This window comes from Labeo rohita, chromosome 17 (genome assembly GCF_022985175.1).
Source record: "Labeo rohita strain BAU-BD-2019 chromosome 17, IGBB_LRoh.1.0, whole genome shotgun sequence".
In the NCBI taxonomy this organism is placed as follows: Eukaryota; Metazoa; Chordata; class Actinopteri; order Cypriniformes; family Cyprinidae; genus Labeo; species Labeo rohita.
In genome coordinates this window covers 26,890,038-26,911,538 of record NC_066885.1, presented here as the reverse complement: position 1 = coordinate 26,911,538, position 21,501 = coordinate 26,890,038, and the positions used below count along the sequence as shown (strand labels likewise).

At 35.4% G+C, this 21,501-nt stretch overlaps 2 protein-coding genes across 2 annotated transcripts; both read left to right on the top strand.

Annotated features, from left to right (window-relative positions):
• The first annotated feature begins 3,452 nt into the window (after positions 1-3,452).
• kcnk3b (potassium channel, subfamily K, member 3b) lies at positions 3,453-12,860 on the top strand. The gene is made up of 2 exons (XM_051133280.1): positions 3,453-3,914; positions 9,002-12,860. The coding sequence occupies exons 1-2, from the start codon at positions 3,632-3,634 to the stop codon at positions 9,868-9,870; spliced, it is 1,152 nt and encodes a 383-aa protein (XP_050989237.1). The 5' UTR covers positions 3,453-3,631; the 3' UTR covers positions 9,871-12,860.
• Positions 12,861-15,570: 2,710 nt separating this feature from the next.
• Positions 15,571-20,938, top strand: marc1 (mitochondrial amidoxime reducing component 1). The gene is made up of 7 exons (XM_051133281.1): positions 15,571-15,916; positions 16,301-16,471; positions 17,911-18,076; positions 18,340-18,480; positions 18,562-18,623; positions 18,701-18,772; positions 20,229-20,938. Exons 1-7 carry the CDS (start codon positions 15,666-15,668, stop codon positions 20,341-20,343), a joined length of 978 nt encoding a protein of 325 aa, XP_050989238.1. The 5' UTR covers positions 15,571-15,665; the 3' UTR covers positions 20,344-20,938.
• Positions 20,939-21,501: the final 563 nt, after the last annotated feature.

Here is a 21,501-nt window from a genome sequence, read left to right as displayed (position 1 = left end):
AGTAAGTCAAATGCTGTTTACAAACAAAAAGGTACAACAATGTCCTCCTCTCAATTTGTAGGAGAAAATAAGATGGAGTTTTTCACCATACTCAGTACACAGACGATGATTCGTAGTAGTGATGGGAAGAACCTAATAGGATGTTGCGAATGCACGACTAAACGAATCACTCCCCAAGACGACTCGTTCTTTCCAAGTCACATTGAAGATTCATTCAAAATGAAAGAATCGTTCAAGAACGACCCATTACTAATTCGTAGCATCGTGGACGCGCATCCCAGAGCTGTGCTACATGAGCTTTTGTGCTTAAAAAGTATATAAAAAAAATATTTTTTGAAAAAAAAGACTGATCGTTTTGCTAGATAAGACCCTTCTTCCTCGGCTGGGACCGTTTAGAGCCCTTTGAATCTGCATTTAAACTGCATTTTGGAAGTTCAAAATCTTGGCACCAATGAAGTCCATTATATGGAGAAAAATCCTGAAATGCTTTTCTCAAAAATCATAATTTCTTTACGACTGAAGACAAAAAGATATGAACATCTTGGATGACAAGGGGGTGAGTACATTATTAGTAAATTGTTGTTCTGGAAGTAGAGCTCTCCTTTAAGTTGTAAGTTGTAAGAGATCCTTGAAAGTTTGTGAATCTGAAAAAAAAAACAAAACATGCATAGTTACAGGTCCTTGAAAGTGTTTGAATTTATTTTGTGCAAGAAGTTTTCTGGAAAAAAATTTGTATTTTTCCCTCCGGTCTGCTAATGTGTTATTTTGCCAACACTTCGTGGCCTATGCATACTAGCTTGCTTGACTTCGTTAGTTACGCGCGTTAACGTGTTAGGTTAACTTAACGTTACATGAGCCTAAGCTCTTTTCAATAAAATTAATGCAAAATTTAATATCAGATCATTTTAATTTTATGCAAAACAGAAATAAGACAAATAGAATATCAGATCTCTGTCATATGGCAAAAAAAAAGCAAAAAAAAATTTTTTTTGCATAGTTGTGTTTGACACATGAAAACTGTAACAATGTATCTTACAAGGTATCACGGTGTAACCTTGCTCTCACTTGAAATGTGTCCCCACTTTAAGTCCTTGAATTTGAGGGTATTAGGCCTGGAAAGTCCTTGAATTTGAAGTTAACCAAGGTGTGGGAACCATGTTTAAAGAAATTGTTTTTGAGGAAACATTTCAGGATTTCTCTCTATGTAATGGACTTCTGTGTTGCCCCCAAAGTTGAACTTCCAAAATGCAGTTTAAATGCAGCTTCAAAGAGCTCTAAACGATCCCAGCTGAGGAAGAAGGGTCTTGTCTAGCGAAATAATTGGTTATTTTCTAAAAGAAAAATACGATTTATATACTTTTTACCTTAAACACTTGTCTTGTCTAGCTCTGTGTGAACTGTTTTTTTTCCAGTCATGACAGTTAGGGTACGTCTATAAACTCCCTTCTCGTTTTTGCCTCCAACTTCAAAATAGTCTACATTGCTGTTTTTACCTTTTTTTTGTAAAGGGTGTTCGATCTTCTTTGCATGTTCACTTTGGGTTGGTACTTCTGCAGCGGTGTAGGATGATTTTGAAGTTGGAGGAGAAAATGAGATGGGAGTTTTTAGACGTATCCTAATTGTCATGACCTGAAAAATTAGAATTCACACAGAGCTAGATGGGACAAGCATTTGAGGTTAAAAAGTATATAAATTGTAATAATAAAAATAATAATAATAACTGATCATTTCACTAGATAAGACCCTTTTTCTTTGGCTGGGATCGATTAGAGCCCTTTGAAGCTGCATTTAAACTGCATTTTGGAAGTTCAAATTTGGGGGCACCACAGAAGTCCATTACATGGAGAAAATTCCTGAAATGTTTTCCTCAAAAAACATAATTTCTTTACGACTAAAGAAAGAAAGACACAAACATCTTGGATGACAAATTTTTGTTCTGGAAGTGAACTAATCCTTTAATATTTGTCAAATCTTGGATTTAATCTTTTTGACAACTTATTTTCTTTCAATAAGCATAGGTTTTGTATTTCTTTTTGGTACTGATTTGCCATATAGGCCTAATTGACCTGAGCAGGTGCACCTCAGTTTTTGAGTGAAAAAAGTATTATTGATCAATAATTTTGGTAATGTTTAAAAAAAAGGGTGCATAAGTTTATATCACTAAGGCCTATGATCAATCAGTTCCAAAAAGAATTATAAAACCTGTCTTAATTGAAAGAAAAGTTGATAAAAAAGATTGACAACAATATTTAGTAATAATATTGTAGAACATATAAGATAATATATAAGATATTTATAAGCATTATTTGTATGCCGGTCATATTTGACAGGGAACACTAAAAGTGTGACAGACTGGCGGGAAATAATTACAAATTACAAAATAAGTACAAAAAGTATGAATATGTTATAACCTGAACGAAGTTGTTACGACTTGTGTGAAACAGTTTTAGTCCATTTTCAGGAAAAAGAAAATCTAGTCAAAATGACTGGAACACAATGTGAGCGTTAAAGATAATTTAAAATGACTGAAAATGAACTGTAAAAATGCTACAGTAAAAACCTGTTAAATGGTTAAGGTAAGTTCTTAACCATTTTAAGTTAAATCAACTTAAAAGTTCTTAACCATTTAACAGGTAAGTCTTAACCATTTAAATGGTAAGTTCTCCTACTATATACAATGAAAAACTGCATTGGACATTGCATGTAATTTTACGACAGTATACCGTTTTTGGAAGTGAAAAAGAACATAAAATTTACAGTGAATAACTAAATTGACATTCCCAGAATTCCCTGTGTTATTTTTTTATTTTATTTTTTTTTTTTTTTTTTTTTTTCTTATTATTTTTTACATTAGGGTTGTATGTTACATCTAATGTTATAAATGAATGTTTACTGCATTATTTCCAGTGTGCTTATTATTGAGAAAATGCATTAAAATAATATGGCAAGATGCACCAATTACAAAGCAAATTTGCACTTTTTTTTGTACAGTTACAAATAGCTGAACGTGGATGAGACTGAAGCCAAACACATAAAACGTACAAATGGCCACGCCCACTCTTACGGCAAAATAAAGCTTCCTTTGTGACATCAGTGGTTCCATAAAGAATCTTTAACATCCATGGAAACTTTCCAATGCGCAAAAGGGTTTTTATAGTGGAAAAAGGGTTCTTTGGAATTTTAAAATGCTCTTAACGCTAAGAAAAAAAAGTTTCTTTAAAGAACTGTTTACCCAAAATGATTAATCACTCCGGAAAATCTCTTTTAAGCGTGCATTCCATACAATCAGTAATTACTTAATAATTACAGTGAAATATGATGGATGACGCGTAACAGTATAAATCTTTCTTCGCACTCCCAGTTCACCAGTGAACTCCAGCTAACTGGAAGGAACAAATGCCCATATAAGGAGCGCGTGTATCAGTCTCTGGGGGTGGTGCTGAAAGAACAGCTCCACTAAACACGACTTCTTTTAATAGCGGTCCCTTGTGGCAGATTTTCAGGAGACCCTCAGCTGGATGCTTGCTGCCAAGGGGTGCAAGGGAGCTATGACAACCCATGAATCAGGAAAGTTCCCATGCCGGACCGGAGCTTTGAAAACTGAGGGATGTTTTGAGGCGACTATGAGAAGATGAAGAGACAAAACGTGCGGACACTCGCCTTAATTATCTGCACTTTGTCCTATTTACTCATTGGAGCGGGAGTCTTCGACGCTCTCGAGTCAAAGCAGGAGAAAAGCCAGAAGAGCAAACTCGACTATCGAAAATTTCTGCTTATGCATAAATATAATCTCACCAGGCTTGACTTTGAACAGATTGAAAAGGTCGTGTTGCTACTGAAGCCTCACAAAGCCGGAGTCCAGTGGAAGTTCGCCGGGTCTTTTTATTTCGCCATCACTGTGATAACGACCATAGGTAATTTTTCAATTCTAATTGATGAACCTAATTTGTGAAGAGCATAATGATGTTTATACTCTCATTACAAGTTTAGCCTATGCATGTTTCTACAATTCAACTTTATGTTTAGAAAAAAAAAACCTTGTTTCATTTAATTCTGTTTCACAGAATTATTCTCACGACGTTTATGATAAAAATGTGTTTTAAAGTTTTAACTGTGAATCGCATTTATGTGGAAAGGGGTAATTTCCCGCACAAACAATCACAATTAATTGATTAAAGCATCAGTTTAGTGTCATATATGTTTTACTGATGCTGTTTTGTGCTTCTGTGTTCAACATTGCCCACTATTATTAGGAAAATTTCGATTATCTTAAAGTAATCATTTGGTTTTCCGTCGCATCACCTCTATTAGCAGTACAGAAAACCAACAGGTCAAACAGGTTAGTATATTCATTTTAATAGGAAGGCTAAGGTGTATATAGACTATACAGAAATTCCCGTAAACACTTTTTCGCGGAAAAGTTCTGGCAGCTACAAAAGAACGTTTTTTAAAAGTAGAATTAACATTTTACCGTGCGTTTATGAAATTCAATCAAATTCGAATTCAGTCTTGGTGAAATATGTTCACTAAGATTGCTTAAGACATAAATTGAGACCGCAGGAAGCGACTGATGAGTAAGAAAAATGAAGAAGGACGCTACGTACAGTCATCACTGAAGGGCTTAATCCTGTGTTACTGTTCATGGTGATTTTGGTCGGTGGCTGCTTCCGGTGGATTAATTCAAAAATGGTCATGCATGGGTTATTTTTAGAAAAGCACCCTACAAAATGCTAATGTGTGTGTCACCTCTATGCGATTTCACGAGCCGAAGATAATGATGTTGCAATACAGCTACAACTAAACAATATATAATTATATTTCACTTTAACACTCATGTTCTGCTTGAAAGCTCAAAAGCACTTTTTAGTTTGATAAGACTTGTGATGAAAAGTGATATACAACACAACATAATTTGATACACTCTCGGAAAACAGGTACAAAAGATATAGGAGTCAGCACCCTTTTAAAAGCTACTAATATGCCACATTTAAGTGTTAATATTCACTCTTAATAAATAAATAAGATACAAAAGTATACCTTTTGAAAGGGTACTGCCTTAGTGACCTGAGAGTGTATCTTCAAACATCCAAATAATATGCTTAGTTTATTTAGATGTTATAATTTTTAGATATTTTAGATTAAAGTATAATTATTAGTTCATTTACTTAAAAGTATTGTCACTTGTCATGGAACATTTGACTGGTTAAGAATTAATTTTGTGCTTTTTTTTTCAGATAAAAGCAAGAACAGAGATTCTGTAATGTCACCGCTTCATAACTGTAAATCATTCTTAAATATTCGAACTTCGATGCTAATTGAAAATCTGATCCGTGAGTCTATTTGGTATCCCAAAACTGTGAGCTATGCGCCGAGCTTCAACAAATCTCCAGGCTAATGCCATATTAGTCTGCCCTCATTGGGGAGTTTACAGCATCATCATAACAAAACTGGGATGGCTAAGTGTAATGAACGTCTGTAATAATATTTACAGGATTTTAAAGAACGTCTAGTACAAATAAGTGTGGGAGGTGTGTATCTGATGAACAGTTTGATGAGTCTGGCCAATAACAAACTGTGACGTTATTGAAAAGCTTGTTTACCTTATTACATTTATTCTGACTTATTAAGAGGTTGTTTAGCTGACATACACCCCCAAAGAGCACAAATGTTATTCTATGCACAGCTGAATTACAGTAAAGTAAATCACACGCTGACTGGAATCAAAGACCCATTAACTGAAACTCAATCAGATTAATCATGTCTTTATTAGGATTGTGACCAAGCATTACTCATATTATAAAAACATATATTTTTATTGGTTTAAATCAGGGGTGTCCACAATCCTGTTCATTCTATTTAATGACAGCTGAGCTAAAAGGAAAAAAAAGATGGCTGGAAGTTGCAGCTGGTAATTACTTTGTGTGCAAATGTACATTTTTGACCAACTTTTTTCACTTTGGATGTCATTTATAGCAAGAAATTAGTATTTTAGTGATTAAATATTTGCTTAGTTATCACCAATGCGCTCTGTATCTTATTGTAGATCATTGAAGGTACCTTCATGCACAAAGACTACCTGCACAGTCATTGCCGGTTAGGTCAGTGGCGCAACAAATCAGCTGCTTAAAGGGATAGGTTACCCAAAAATAAAATTTACTCACCCTCAAGCCATCCTAGGTGTATATGACGTTCTTCTTTCAGACGAATACAACTGGAGTATTATATTAACCCTCCGATGTTGTTCGGTCATTTTAGTCGCTACTTTATCAGAACCCACCACAGACGCACATACGTGTGACTGTAACAATATGGCAAAATTGAGCCAGAAGACTCAAATAAGAGATTGAAATCAGATTGATTAACCTCTGATTAAGCCTTCCTGTTCATTTCTGTTACATTTTTGTTGAATTTTGATGTTATGTCTGTTAGATCAGGTCCCCACGCCAGACAATTAGGATCCAGCCCCGGACACCAGATCCCGTCAGAAAATATCAGTCTTTCTGGTAACAGAACAACTAGTCAGCAAGCTGTAGTTACCCCAACCCCACTAACAGCAGGTTTCTGTCAGTTAGGATGTTGACCGATGGAAGCCAGAAAAGAGCAGAAGCAGGAGACGAAGTAATGATGATAAAAAGGAGCAGGGTTTATTGAATAGTCTTAGTTGCGTATGTCTCAATGCTCAGACTTTGTCTGGAGAACACAAATTCAACAAGTACTGTTATACCAAACTGATTCACAACAACATCCCATAAACCTTGAGTCTCTATAAACATTCCCTTGTATCTCTTATTCATGAAGACAAACAGCCCTTGAAGCTACACAGTCATAAGACTAAACAACAATGGAAAAAATATATAAAAAACAACTATAATATAATATGAATTAATGAATCAATAAAATGAATATATAAATGATTATAATGATTATTATAAATGATTATATGATTAAATGGAATAATAAAATGATGAAATGATTAATGATTCTAAATGAATAAATGAATAAAGAATAAATGAAGAATATATAAAAAGAAAGCAAAACACAACACAAATGTATGGTTGCTCTGAGGCAAAACACACACAGTTTGCATTTAAGGATCGTCAGATCCTTCATGTCTAACACAATATCTGTCTCTATTTTAACATGAAATACTGCCATAATTAAAAAGTGATATAACATTTTTACAATTTTTTAAATATTATTTTCAATAGGAAATAATTGATCATAATTATTGCATAAATATTAATTAGTACCATGAAATTCTCTCAAAATACAAAATCAAGAATATTATGGAACAAAAATATATAACATTGATTTTACTTAGAAAAAAAAGAGTTACATTTCAGGTGTTTGGTCTCTTTAATTGATCAAATGAACAATACCAGAGGGTTAAAAAAATGTCCTGGCTCTTCCAAGCTTTATAATGGCTATAAATAACTGTTAAAGGGTTAGTTCACCCAAAAATAAAAATTCCATCATTAATTACTCACTCTCATGTTGTCCCAAACCCGTAAGGCCTTCGTTCATCTTTGGAGCACAAATTAAGATATTTTTGATGAAATCCGAGAGGTCTCTGACTCTACTACCACGTTCAAGGCTCAGAAAAGTACCAAGATGATCGACAAAATAGTCCATGCAACATCAATGGTTCAACTGTAATTTTGCAAAGCTATGAGAATACTTTCTGTGCACAAAGAAAACAAAGATGACGACTTTATTCCACATTTTCATCTCTACTGTGTCAGTTGTGGACATGCGTTTCAGGAGAGTACCTTGACACACGCATGTGGTGGCGCTTTTATACAGCGTGCGTCTTTTTTCGAATGTAAACAAGGCACAATGCAACGTCAAAACGCCAGATCTGGGTCAGGTAACGTGGTGGTCATGAACGTGTCTCACAACTGACACAGTAGAGGTGAAAATGTGGAATAAAGTCATTATTTTTGTTTTCTTCGTGCACAGAAAGTATTCTCAAAGCTTCATAAAATTACAGTTGAACCACTGATGTCGCATGGACTACTACTGTCGATCATCTTGGTACTTTTCTGAGCCCTGAACATGGTAGTACCCTTGCTGTCTATGGGAGAGTCAGAGACCTCTTGGACTGCATCAAAAATATCTTAATTTGTGTTACGAAGATGAACGAAGGTCCTACAGGTTTGGTACAAGAAGTAATTAATGACAGAATTTTCATTTTTGGATGAACTAACAATTTGAGATTTTAAAGCCCAATAAGCACATCGATCCATCATAAAAAGTACTCCACATGGCTCCAGGGGGTGAAAAAAGGCGTTCTGAAGTGAATCGATGCGTTTGTGTAAGAAAAATATCTATATTTAAAACTTTATAAACCGAAATTTCTAGCTTCTGCTCACCACATTCACAAAAGAGTGGCGTTCCAGTGGATGATGTAGGCTTAGTATAAGCTCTGAAAGCACAGAGGAGGGAATCATGAATACCAGTCATGAATTAGAAGTACAAAACAAGGATTTGTAAAAAAGCTAGAGATTACAGTTTATAAAGTTTTAAAAATGGATATTTTTCTTACACAAGCGCATCAATTCGCTTAAGAAGGCCTTTATTAACCCCTAGAGCTGCATGGGGTACTTTTTATGTTGGATGGATCTACTTTTTTGGGCTTCAAAATCTCTGACATTATAAAGCTTGGAAGAGCCAGGACATTTTTTAAATATAACTCCAATTGCATTCGTCTGAAAGAAAAAGTCATACACCTAGGATGGATTTAGGGTATGTAAATCAAGTGTTCCTGAAGAGCTTATTTAGCTGGTTTTGGTGCTTTTGATTAGGGTTGGAGATGAATTGTGAAAGAATGTAGTTCTCCAGGAACAGGACTGTGCACTCCTGGTTCAAACCATTCCAGTGGATGCAGGGTCTGAAGGGTTAAGGTCTACAAACATACTATAAACATATGACATCACATCAAGTTATTCATGAAAGCATTAGTTCTTTAAACCACTTATCTTCTCCTGCTCTTCTTCCCAAGGTTATGGCCATGCCGCCCCCAGTACGGATGCTGGGAAAGCATTCTGCATGGGGTATGCACTTCTGGGCATCCCCCTCACCCTGGTGATGTTCCAGAGCCTGGGCGAACGCATCAACACCTTTGTCCGCTTCCTGTTGCACAAAGCCAAGAAATGCATGGGCCTGCGGCGGCCGGAAGTCTCCATGGCCAACATGGTGATCATCGGCTTCTTTTCCTGCGTCAGCACCTTGTGCATAGGAGCAGCTGCCTTCTCCCACTACGAAGGTTGGACCTTTTTCCATGCCTTCTACTACTGTTTCATCACCCTCACAACCATCGGTTTCGGGGACTACGTAGCCCTACAGAAGGACAACGCTCTCCAGAACGACCCTCATTACGTGGCCTTTAGCTTCGTCTATATCCTGATGGGCCTCACAGTAATTGGTGCTTTCCTCAATCTAGTGGTGCTACGGTTCATGACGATGAACACCGAGGACGAGAGAAGAGACGCAGAGCAGAGGGCGCTGCTCTCCAAAGATAAACAAAAAGGTCCGGTTTTGCGGCGTCCGGACCCGCCGAGCCCAGTCGCCGCAGGGCGAGATAAAAGGCGAGGGCTGAAGAGCGTCTACGCTGAGGTGCTTCACTTCCAGACGGTGTGCTCCTGCCTGTGGTACAAAAGCCGAGAGAAAATGGTGATCCTCCCGCAGGATATGTCCTTCACTGATGCGCTAATGGAGCAAGGAGATGTATCGCCCCACCACTTCTTTGAAACCGGCCCCACGGGCTGCGTGTGTAACCCTCAACGCTGCTCAGCCATTAGCACTGTGTCTGCTGACCTGAGAAACATCTCACCCTTCAGGCTCTTCTCCAAGAGACGCAGCTCTGTCTGAATCACCTCACTTTCTTATACAGCCACTGTAGATCTTTAATGAGTCACATGAATTATTTTCATAGCATTCACATAAAGATGCTTGAACGGACCACCTAGAACTCTGCTAGGAGTCTTTTTACACAAACACATCTATACTCTATCAACACTTTGAAGACTTTTATGAGAATTCAAATTGTTGCCTTCAAATAGCTCATTTACAGCCTGATATGGTGCAATAGACGGTAACAGCTATTTATTATACATGTAGTTTGACCAAAAAAATTATGATCTTAATTTATCTTGTTCTGATGAGAAACTAATGGTATTAGAGTCGTGAATTTGTTTATTTTAGTCATTTTAGTCATTTTTTGCTTTGCATTGCAGGGTTTTACACTAGTCAGAATTGGATGGAGAACACCTTTTAAATTTCAATTCTGTTTTTGAGTTTGAGTTGAGATAGTGAACAGAATTCGAATTTGAATGAGAAAGTAGGCTTAAAATTCAATTTACCAATTTTAACAAGAAAATACCTTTAAATATATGTGACTCCGGACCACAAAACCAGTCATAAGGGTCAATTTTTCCAAACTGATATATTTATACATCATATGAAATTTATGCATCATATGAAAGCTGAATAAATAAGCTTTCCATTGATGTATGGTTTGCTATAATATTTGGCCGAGATACAACTATTTGAAAATCTGGAATCTGAGGATGCAAAAAGTCAAAATATTGGGAAAATCACCTTTAAAGTTGTCAAATGAATACTAATCAAAAATTAAGTTGTGATATATTTACAGTAGGAATTTTACAAAATATCTTCATGGAACATGATCTTCAGTTAATATCCTAATGATTTTTGGCATAAAACAAAAATCAATAATTTTGACCCATACAATGTATTTTTGGCTATTGCTACAAATATACCCCAGCGACTTAAAACTGGTTTTGTGGTCCAGGGTCACATATATATATATATATATATATATATATATATATGTATATATATAAAGAGATGGACAAATAGACAGGAATGTAAAAATACCAAATATGTTCAATATATATATATATATTATAATATATATATACTTTATTCAGTTTATATTTTTAATAACACTTAATTTCCCAGAATGCTATGGAGCCCCCCTGGTGATAAAAAAAAAATGAGATGGGAGGAAAAAAAAATATTGCAATGCATTCATATGGAAATAATATGAGATAGGAGGGAAACTATATTTTAATTCCTGTGAGAGGGAACGTAATGTTTCTCATGGGAATGCAAAAAGATTTGCGAGCGAATGCAAAGACACTCAACTCTTATATTTTTTTCAGTGCACACTTAACCTTAATGAATGCATGATCTGCATTGAAATTCTCTGAATAACAATTCAATAAATTCCTCTTTATATCAATTGACCGGTCAGAGGGAGTTTGATTGACAGGCGATCTGACCAGTCATAATGCTGAATTGCCATTTTTGTCCAACAAACAAACCAGACAGGAGAGTAGATTAATATCTGTGGACTTGAACTTGAAAAATGTTGTGTGTCAATGTATTTCTGTGGTTGAAACAAGATACCTTCTGATGTTCATTCATGTTTTTTTGTGCTATAACTAGTAGTAAAGAGGAAGAGATGATCGGTTCACTTGCCGCTTGAACTGAGGCGCTAGTGATCTGTCACAACACATTAATGAGCCACAAAATGGTATGTATTGCTTGAAATTCTTTTAAAAAAACTATTTTAAAACTTAGACTTTGTTATATACCAAAAATAACCTGCTCTGTCAGTTTCACAACCTCTGTATTTTTCACAACCATGTTTTACTGACAGTTTTCGCAATGTTGCGATGTTGAGAAAGCTATGTCTGACACTCTTTATTAAGTATGCTATGATGTGATATTATTACCAGACTGTCACTCCATTACTGTAATGAGTCCCCTATAATACGTTGTGCTAGACGTCAGTGTAACCAGCAAAATGAAACACCTATCAGGTATTTGTTGATCCAGATGGCATATCGACATGACTCCTGCTTGCTGCCCAGCTCTGTACAGTGTGTAATGGGAATAATCTGACCTTTTGAAAGCTCCTGAAGTATATTAACCTGATGGAGGTCACATGGAGTGATAAAACGATATTCGGATTGGCTGCTGAAGACTGTTTTTTTCAAAACTAAGACAGGGTTGTTAATGTAACAGTGCTATCAGAGTCAACATCTCGGCGTGGAAAGTTTATTAGACTCTTGAACTTAAGGTACCTAATTACTCTTGATGTTTAGCACATGAAATTCCTTTGAAGATAACGTGACCTTGGTCTGAACTAAAGCTTTAGGAAAAACAGCAGTTATCGCATACGGACTCTCCAAGTGCTCTCAGCACCGATCTGGACATCGTGTCCTGTGTATCCCCCATGATTCAGAGAGGCCTTGCTGCTCAGGCTATGTTTGGCCCACACAGGAGTGTGTGCCATCTTCACATCCTGCCAAGGAGAAAGCGCTTTGTGCCCAAGACTTTGCCTTCAGCTATTAAACCTGCACGACACAGTGACAGAAGGAACGCCATTACAACAAATGCCTGTATTGCCCCCCCCCATGGTGGCGGCATCTGTTGCTTTTCCTTCTAGAGTTTTTTTGTTTTGGCATCTACATCTATGTGAAAGGTAAAAAATATCTTTGACCAGCAGGTCGGTGGGGGCAGGACAGAGTGTACATTTATATTTCTATTTTTGTCCTTATTACAGGAAACAGGGCAAAAATAATTCTTTGCTAATTAGAATAATAATAAAAAGAACAGGAAAGAATACCAGGTTTCTTTTTTTTGGTCTGTGTGAAATTGATACGGTCATGTCCAATGCCAGTGAAACTAGAGAAATGGATGTATTTTCACAAAGTTTATTCTGTAAATGGTCTAATAAGGAATATGTTCCAATTTCAATCGTTACTCGGTTTTGTGGAATCAGTAACATGCTGTCAATTACCAGAGGAAATCATTTTAATTCATCCAACGGTTTGTAAAAACTAACAAAATAGTGGGGGGTTTTTTTAACCCTTTCAAAAACACTTGGTTACACAGCTACCACAACTATCCAAAAGGTCCTGTGATGACATAGTTTTGTATATTTGGCCAATTTGAAAGTTAACATCACCCTGGTTCCATCAACAAAAACCCAATAGATTTTTTTCTTTTGGTTTTTGGAATAGTACAGAAAACAGGCATTCTGATCAACAACAGTTTATGATTCGTACATGTTTCCATCATAATAAACTCCACAAATAAACACGTTTTCTGAATTTTAAAGCCTAAATACAATCGTTGGAAGTAAAAAGCTCAATGTAACTCACACAATGTTTCTCAGAACTCTTTGAATCTTTATTTTAAAAACATTTTCTTTGAAATACTGAGTTCAAAGAATAAAAGCTGTATTAGCATGCCACAAACTTTTTTTCAGATTTGAACCCGAAACATTCCTTAAAGTCAATAAATCATGTGCAACCCATTAAACTTGTAACATATTGTGGACTGAAACAGGACGTTCAACAAAAAAAAAAAAACAAAGCAAAAAAAATCCAACAAAATGTCCAATTTATTTAAAGGGTAGTTATTAAATAAATAAATAAAAATATTTTTTTATTTTTTTATTAAGAAATAAATAAATAAAAAATAAGCCACAAACATTCATTGCCAAAATAGCTGGCTGTTCACAGAGTGCTGTATCCAAGTATGTTAACAGAAAGGTGAGTGGAAGGAAAAAGTGTGGAAGAAAAAGATGCACAACCAACCGAGAGAACCACAGCCTTGAGAGGCTTGTCAAGCAAAATTGATTCAATAATTTGGGTGAAATTCACAAGGAATGGACTGAGGCTGGGGTCAAGGCATCAAGAGCCACCACACACAGACGTGTCAAGGAATTTGGCTACAGCTGTCGTATTCCTCTTGATAAGCCACTCCTGAACCACAGACAATGTCAGAGATGTCTTACCTGCGCTAAGGAGAAGAAGAAATGGACTGTTGCCCAGGGGTCCAAAGTCCTCTTTTCATATGAGAGCAAGTTATGTATTTAATTTGGAAACCAAGGTCCTAGAGTCTGGAGGAACGGTGGAGAAGCTCATAGCCCAAGTTGCTTGAAGTCCAGTGTTGTTTCCATAGTCTGTGATGATTTGGGGTGCAATGTCATCTGCTGCTGTGGGTCCACTGCACCCATTTACCAAGTAATTTTAGAGCACTTCATGCTTCCTTCTGCTGACCAGCTTTTTAAAGATGCTGATTTCATTTTTCAGCAGGATTTGGCACCTGCCCACACTGCCAAAAGCGCCAAAAGTTGGTTAAATGACGATGGTGTTGGTGTGCTTGACTGGCCAAGCAAACTCACCAGACCTGAACCCCATAGAGAATCTATGGGGTATTGTCAAGAGGAAAATGAGAAACAAGAGACCAAAAAATGCAGATGAGCTGAAGGCCACTGTCAAAGAAACCTGGGCTTCCATAACAACCTCAGCAGTGCCACAGACTGATCACCTCCATGCCACACCAAATTGAGACAGTAATTAAAGCAAAAGGAGCCCCTACCAAGTACTGAGTACATATACAGCAAATGACATACTTTCCAGAAGGCCAACGTATTCACTAAAAATGTTTTTTTTAATTGGTCTTAAGTATTCTAATTTGTTGAGAGATTTGTTGGTGGGTTTTTGTTAATTAAATGTGAGCCAAAATCATCACAATTAAATGAACCAAAGCCTAAACTACTTCAGTCTGTGTGCGTTGAATTTATTTAATACACAAGTTTCACAATTTGAGTTGAATTACTGAAATAAATGAACTTTTCCACAACATTCTAATTTATTGAGATGCACCTGTATAACATAAACCGTTCATGGGGTTTCACTACATATTTAATTAGGAGACATCATTTACGTTATATTAAGCCATACAAGTCTTAATACCGGGGTTCCCTTTAGTTGTTTTGAAACTTGTTCCTGAGTTGTTGTTTTTTTTCCTGCTGAAGATATTTTGAAAAATGAGATGACCAGACAGTTGCTGATCCCCACTGCCCAGTTGATTTCCAAAGGAAGAGAAGAAGAAAAAAAAAGAATAAGAAAACAGGGACCAGAGTCTTTTCGGTTACCCACATTCTTCAGAATATGTTCTTTTGTGTTCAACAGAAGAACGAAACTCTTACAGATTTATTTGGCACAACTTGAGGGTGAGTATATTATGACAGAATGTACATTTTTGGGTGAACTATCTCTTTAAATGTTTATTTTTAGCTATTAGATGGAAAAGTAAAAAGTGGTCTGAGTGACTCCTGGTGAAAAAAACAGCATATGCTGGTAGGTATGTTTTGATGCTGGTTTAAGCTGGTCCTTTGCTGTTTCATGCTGGTCCTTGACCAGCAACATGATCAGCAAAAACCAGCAAAAGACCAGCTTAAACCAGCATCAAAACATACCAACCAGCATATGCTGTTTTTTTCACCAGGGACAGGTGTTTTGTGGGGACAGGGTTTAAAAGCAGGCTTTATAATGTAAACTATCAGTGCCAAGAAAAATGTTTCAGCTATCAGGTAACCAGCAAACATTTGCTTTGGAATAACCTGCTGATAATTCACAACGTGTACACAGTGAGCAGTACTTGGAAAATTGTCTGATTACATGTTTACTTTAAAAAGCGAGGACGGCTCCTTTAAAACTACTTGGTAGCAACGGGTCCTTTCATTGGCTGCAATAAAAACACTCCATCAGATAGCGTGAGCGTTATAAAACGTTTCGGACTTCAAAGGGTAGATACTGTACTACTGCCGAGAATTAAGTATGGATTTCAAAGGGGTTTTGGTGAATATCTTCGGCCAAAATCGGCAAATAGTATTATGTGCTGCAGGCACAGCAGTTGCTCTGATAGGACTCGGTGTTGTATATAAATATACGCGTCCAGAGAAAAAGTTTAGTCGTGTGGGAGTTGTTTCCCAGCTGCTGGTTTATCCTATGAAGTCTGGGAAAGTGGTGTCGGTGGAGACGGCCGAATGTCTACGAATGGGGCTGAAATATGGCGAACTGCGGGATCGGTGAGTTTTTGGTGAAAGTAGGCATATTTGCTGTTCAGTCATACGATTTCTTTAAACATACCTCGGTAAAATTACTGTGCGAATTAGATGAGGTCTGCTATTTTGAATTCCGTCTCGAGCATTTGACATATTATGACGGTTCACAGTCTGATGCTAACGGACAGCGCTCGAGCAGGCTATCGCTGCTACATAAACTTTTGAAAAATACAAATAGCATACTGTCTTAGTTCTGAGATGCTTTGGAGGGATTTAAAGCTTATTTACCTCAAACGTCCATAATTCGCGCCATGATGTCGTAGTATGTACATTACAGAATAATATGGACAGCTGTTCTTGTTAGCTAACGTTAGTGTTAGTTATACAGAGAGTGTTTGTTTGTTGCAGTCACTGGCTGGTCATCACGGAGGACGGACACATGGTGACGGGCAGACAGCAGCCTCGTCTGGTTTTGGTGACATTGAGCTGTGAAGGTGGACAGCTGTGTCTCAATGGACCCGAGATGGAGGAATTAAGGGTTCCTCTTAACCAGCCCAATAATCCAGTTGTGCCCTGCAGGTAACGTTAGTTACGTTTTAGGTAAAAGTGGCCTTGTAAGTATTTATATTTACAGTAATATGTATGAAATTCATTGCAGAGTAGCTTGAATTGGCGTCATTGTGATTGTAGTGGATGTAAAAAACAGTGTTTTATTATTATTATTTATATTTCTGTATTAGTTGTATATTGTTATGTATATTGTATTACAGCATTTATGTTTTAAAAGAGCTTTTATTAGATATTTTCAGATTTCATTTTATGTTTTAGCATTTTTTATGTGCTTTTGTCAAGTGTAGTGTAACTGGCTTTATATTTTATGTGACCCTGGACCACAAAACCAGTCATAAGGGTCAATTTTTAGAAATTGAGATTTATACATCATATAAAAGCTGAATAAATAAGCTTTCCACTGATGGTTTGTTAGGATGGGATGATATTTGGCTAAAATACAACTATTTGATAATCTGGAATCTGAGGGTGCATAATATTGACAAAATTCGCCTTTAAAGTTGTCCAAAAGCAATGCATTGTCTTAGCAATGCATATTACTAATCAGAAATTAAGTTTTGATATACTTACAGTAGGAGTTTTACAGAATATCTTCATGGAACATGATCTTTACGTAATATCCTAAAGATTTTTGATATAAAAGAAAAATCGGCAATTTTGACCCATACAATATATTGTTGGCTATTGCTACAAATATACCCATGCTACTTATGACTGGTTTTGTGGTGCACATATATTATTGATATGTTTTATTATTATTATTATTTATGTATTGTTATAGTATTTATTCATGTCTTGAATCAGTTTTTATTTAACATTTTCATTTAATGTTTTACTATTTTTATTCTATGTGCTTTTGTCATGTTTAGTAGGGTTTTTTTCATATATTTATTTTAATTTTTTTTTTATTACAATTCTAATTGTAGTACTTTTAGTACTTTGAATTGGACTTGTTTCAAGTAATTATTTCAGCAAAAGCAAAAACAAAACAAAAGCATGCACGTCAAAAGAAAAACAAAAAAATATTGTTAATTAAAACAGACAAAAAAAATCTTTACACCTCCAAAAATACAAAAATGAAATAAGACTGTCACAAGGGTGACACTTTGAGCATGCAGGTTCTTAAGCAGAGCATAATTTCAATTTCAGTTAATTATCAGAACAATGTTCTTTAGTATGTAGTTTTTAACAGTGCTCTTATGAAGTCATTTATTTTCAGGTACAAACAGGGGTCAAATCAGAGTTCATCACCTATAAACATGTTCCACTAACCAGAAAGTGTCCAGATATTTTTTGTTTTGAATTACATATATATTGCTTTATAATTTAATCAACTCATATTGTTGGAAAAGTGTGCCTGTGCTGACCTGCTTTAAAGTACGTTCCACTTGGTATGATATTTTGTGGTGTAATATAAAAATTAATTTGCTTATTTTGCGTATATCTAGAGTCTTTAGTAGAGACGTTGAGGGCAGAGACTGTGGGGACGATGTGTCTAACTGGCTTACACGATACCTGGAATCTGACAAGACTGTTCGTCTGGTGCATTTTGAACCCCATCTAAAGCCCCAAAAGCCTTTTGAGAAAGATCCCCTCTTTCCTAAGGATGAAAAGGTTCGATGGACAGCCCTGTACATGTCTCATACTAAAAATAAAGATTTATGAAGGCTTTTATATATATATATATATTAGCTCTGTCCAGTGTATCAAAATCAGTGATTCAGTGACCCAACAATTTTGTGAAATCACAATTGTACTAAATGCTTGGCTTTAAGGTACTTTAAAGAAGAGATATAATGTCTCCTGTGACATTCTCAGTGTTATTTCTTACATATCTGTCATTTCACAATATTATTATTATTTTTTTTTTTGTTCAGGTAGCCTATCCTGATGCTGCTCCCATCATGCTAATGTCAGAGTCCTCTGTTAGGGACCTGAATACCCGATTGGATAAGGATGTTACTATCTATCAATTTCGTCCCAGTATTGTTGTCAGTGACTGTGAGGCCTTCACAGAGGTATAATTAAATGTCATAACAGTGTTATGCAATGTAAAGTGTGTTATGATGTAATATAAAACTTGATTATTACCTAACTAGGACACATGGGATCATATTCAGATTGGCAAAGTGGAGCTAAAGAGAGTTGTTGGCTGTGGAAGGTAATGTAGAATATACACTGTTCTCTAATACATTGTTTAATCATGTAAACGAATTAATTCCATGAGTTAATATTCAGATGCGTTCTTACCACTGTTGACCCTGAGACTGGAGTCATCACCAGGAAAGAACCACTGGATACTCTCAAAACGTAAGTGCATACAGACAGAAACATTTCATTTTATTACACTAATTGAGTTAAGATTTACCTAGTTCATGTGCACACAGCTTAATGGCTTTTTAGGCAAACTTTTTTTTTTGTCTTATGCTGCCTGCCAAAGAATTTGGCTTGTTTTTCTTTTGTTAAAGGGGTCATCGGATGCCCATTTTTCACAAGTTGACACAATTCTTTAGGGTCTTAATGAAAAGTCTATAATGTACTACAACACCCTTTTTACCTTGCCAAAATATGCTCCGCAAAAATCATCCTGTTCTGGTCGATGTTGCTCTAAATGCAAATGATCTCTGCTCGCCCCGCCCCTCTCTTCTCTCTGTGGAGTGACGAGCCTGTTTACTTTAGCCGCGTTTAGCCACTAAACTTGCGATTTGAACTTCCAACACACATTAATGTTCAAACAACATGGAAAAGTGAACTTTGCATCCGATGACCCCTTTAATCAGTTACATCTTATCAGGCATTTTAGACTTCATTATTCATTATTCATTATGTTCATTATTAAAGCAGAATTTGGAAGAGAGTCCTATTATACGTATATGTAAATGTACACTAGTACCAGTCAAAAGTTTTTGAACAGTAAGATCTATATATATCTTAAGAATTCTCTTCTCACAAACCTGCATTTTATTTAATCCAAAATACAGCAAAAGCAGTAATATTGTGAAATGTTTTTACTACTTTCTCAGAACTGCTTTCTATTTTAATTTACTGTATTTTAAAATCTAATTTATTCCTGGGATTAAAGCTAGATTTTCAGCATCAGTACCACTGTCTTCAGTGTTACATGATCCTTCAGAAATCATTCTAATATGCTGATTTTAGACATTTATAATGTTACAAAACATTTCAGACAAATGCTGTTCTTCTGAACTTTCTATTCTATTTTTTCTAAATAAAAAAATCTGAAAAAAATAAAATCTACTCCGCTGTTTTCAACATAGTAATAATACTAGAATGATTTCTGAAGGATCATGAAACTGGAGTAATGACGCTAAAAATTCAGCTTTGAAATTACAGGAATAAAATATTTAAAATATATTCAAATAGAAAAGTTATTTTAAATAGTAAAAATAATTTAAAATGTTACTGTTTTTGCTGTACTTTGAATCAAATAAGTGCAGGCTTGGTGAGCAGAAGAGTTAAAAAAAACATTACGATTCTTACAGTTATTGTTATACATATATTTCAGTACAGTTATAAAAATTATTGTGTATATATAATGTGTGATTTGTGTCGTAGTGTGTGCATGACTAGAAAAATCCCATGCAATGAAGTTAAAAATGCATGTGTTTCAGAGTTTATAGTGTGCAGAAATATATTCCTGTACAGGATACATAGAACATCTTCATAACATCATGTTGGCATCTCTTAATACATCCACAGCTTTAATTTTTATCACTTAATTTTTTTTTTTTTTTTTACTTAATAGATATCGACTGACTGACCCTAATCAGAAAACTGCACCAATATTGGGACAGTACTACACTGTCAAGAAAACGGGTGTCCTACATGTGGGTGAAACTGTTTATAAGATCAGCTATTGAAATGACCGGACAGGATAGAATGCAGAACCTTATAATAAAATCTAGTGACTGACTTGCAAGGAGAAATGCCATTTGCTTACACACAATAATAAAAAAAAAAGTTAGACAAAATCAGTATACTTCTTATAAATTTTCCTTGAATAAGAAATATAAAGTAATATAGAGTGATTGAGAGAGAGAGATTGTTTTGTAAAAAAGTCCTATGTTTTAGCTAGATCAAATGTCTTGGAGATTCCAAAACCACTAGGTTTTCAGCAAATTTAAAAGGATAGTTTACTTAAAAATGAAATTGTCAATATTTACTCTATTTTTTTGTGGAATACAAAATAAATTTCTTCTTTAGTAAAAATTCTTCTTTTGTGTTCCTCAAAACAGCACCACAAGGGCGAGTAAATAATGACCGCTTTGTGTTTTGAGTGAACTAATTCTTTAATGTGAAATGAGAAGATTTGTATTCAGTATTTCAGTATTCTATATGCACCTTAAAATTACCAATGTATTGGGAATGTAATTTTACATTGTAAAAATGCTCTGATGTAAAGTTCATGTAACTGCTCAAATCAGTACCTTAATTTAAATACACTGATATAAGGAAGCATAAGTGTCTGTCATTATTTAATGAAAATGTTTGTGTTATTTGAGTATTGATTTCTCTGAACATTTTAAAACGATCCCAACTATCAGACACTGAACTAATAAATAGAATTACTCTCTCTTTCCTTCGGCTTGCTCCCTTTATCGGGGGTCGCCACAGCAGAGTTATCAACACAGTCGATTTGAGCCAGATACTGAATAGAATTACTAATATTGTGATTCTTAAAGAAGAGACCGGTCTTACTGACCATAAAGCAATTTGAAACTTTTTTGGTGCTGTTCATTTGGAAAATGTCCAATAGATGGCGCCATTTCAGTGCTTTCAAGGAGTTTCATGTGTCGTGGACAACCAGTTGCATAACAGATTACCTCTCTGCTTTTCTGTAATTTTTTTCTGCACATATATATATATATATATATATATATATATATATATATATATATACACACACTACCGTTCAAAAGTTTGGGGTCAGTACATTTTTATTGCTTCTTTTTTTTTTTTTTTTTTAAGAAATTAATACTAGTTAATAATTAAAAGTTTATTAAAAGTTAATAATAAAT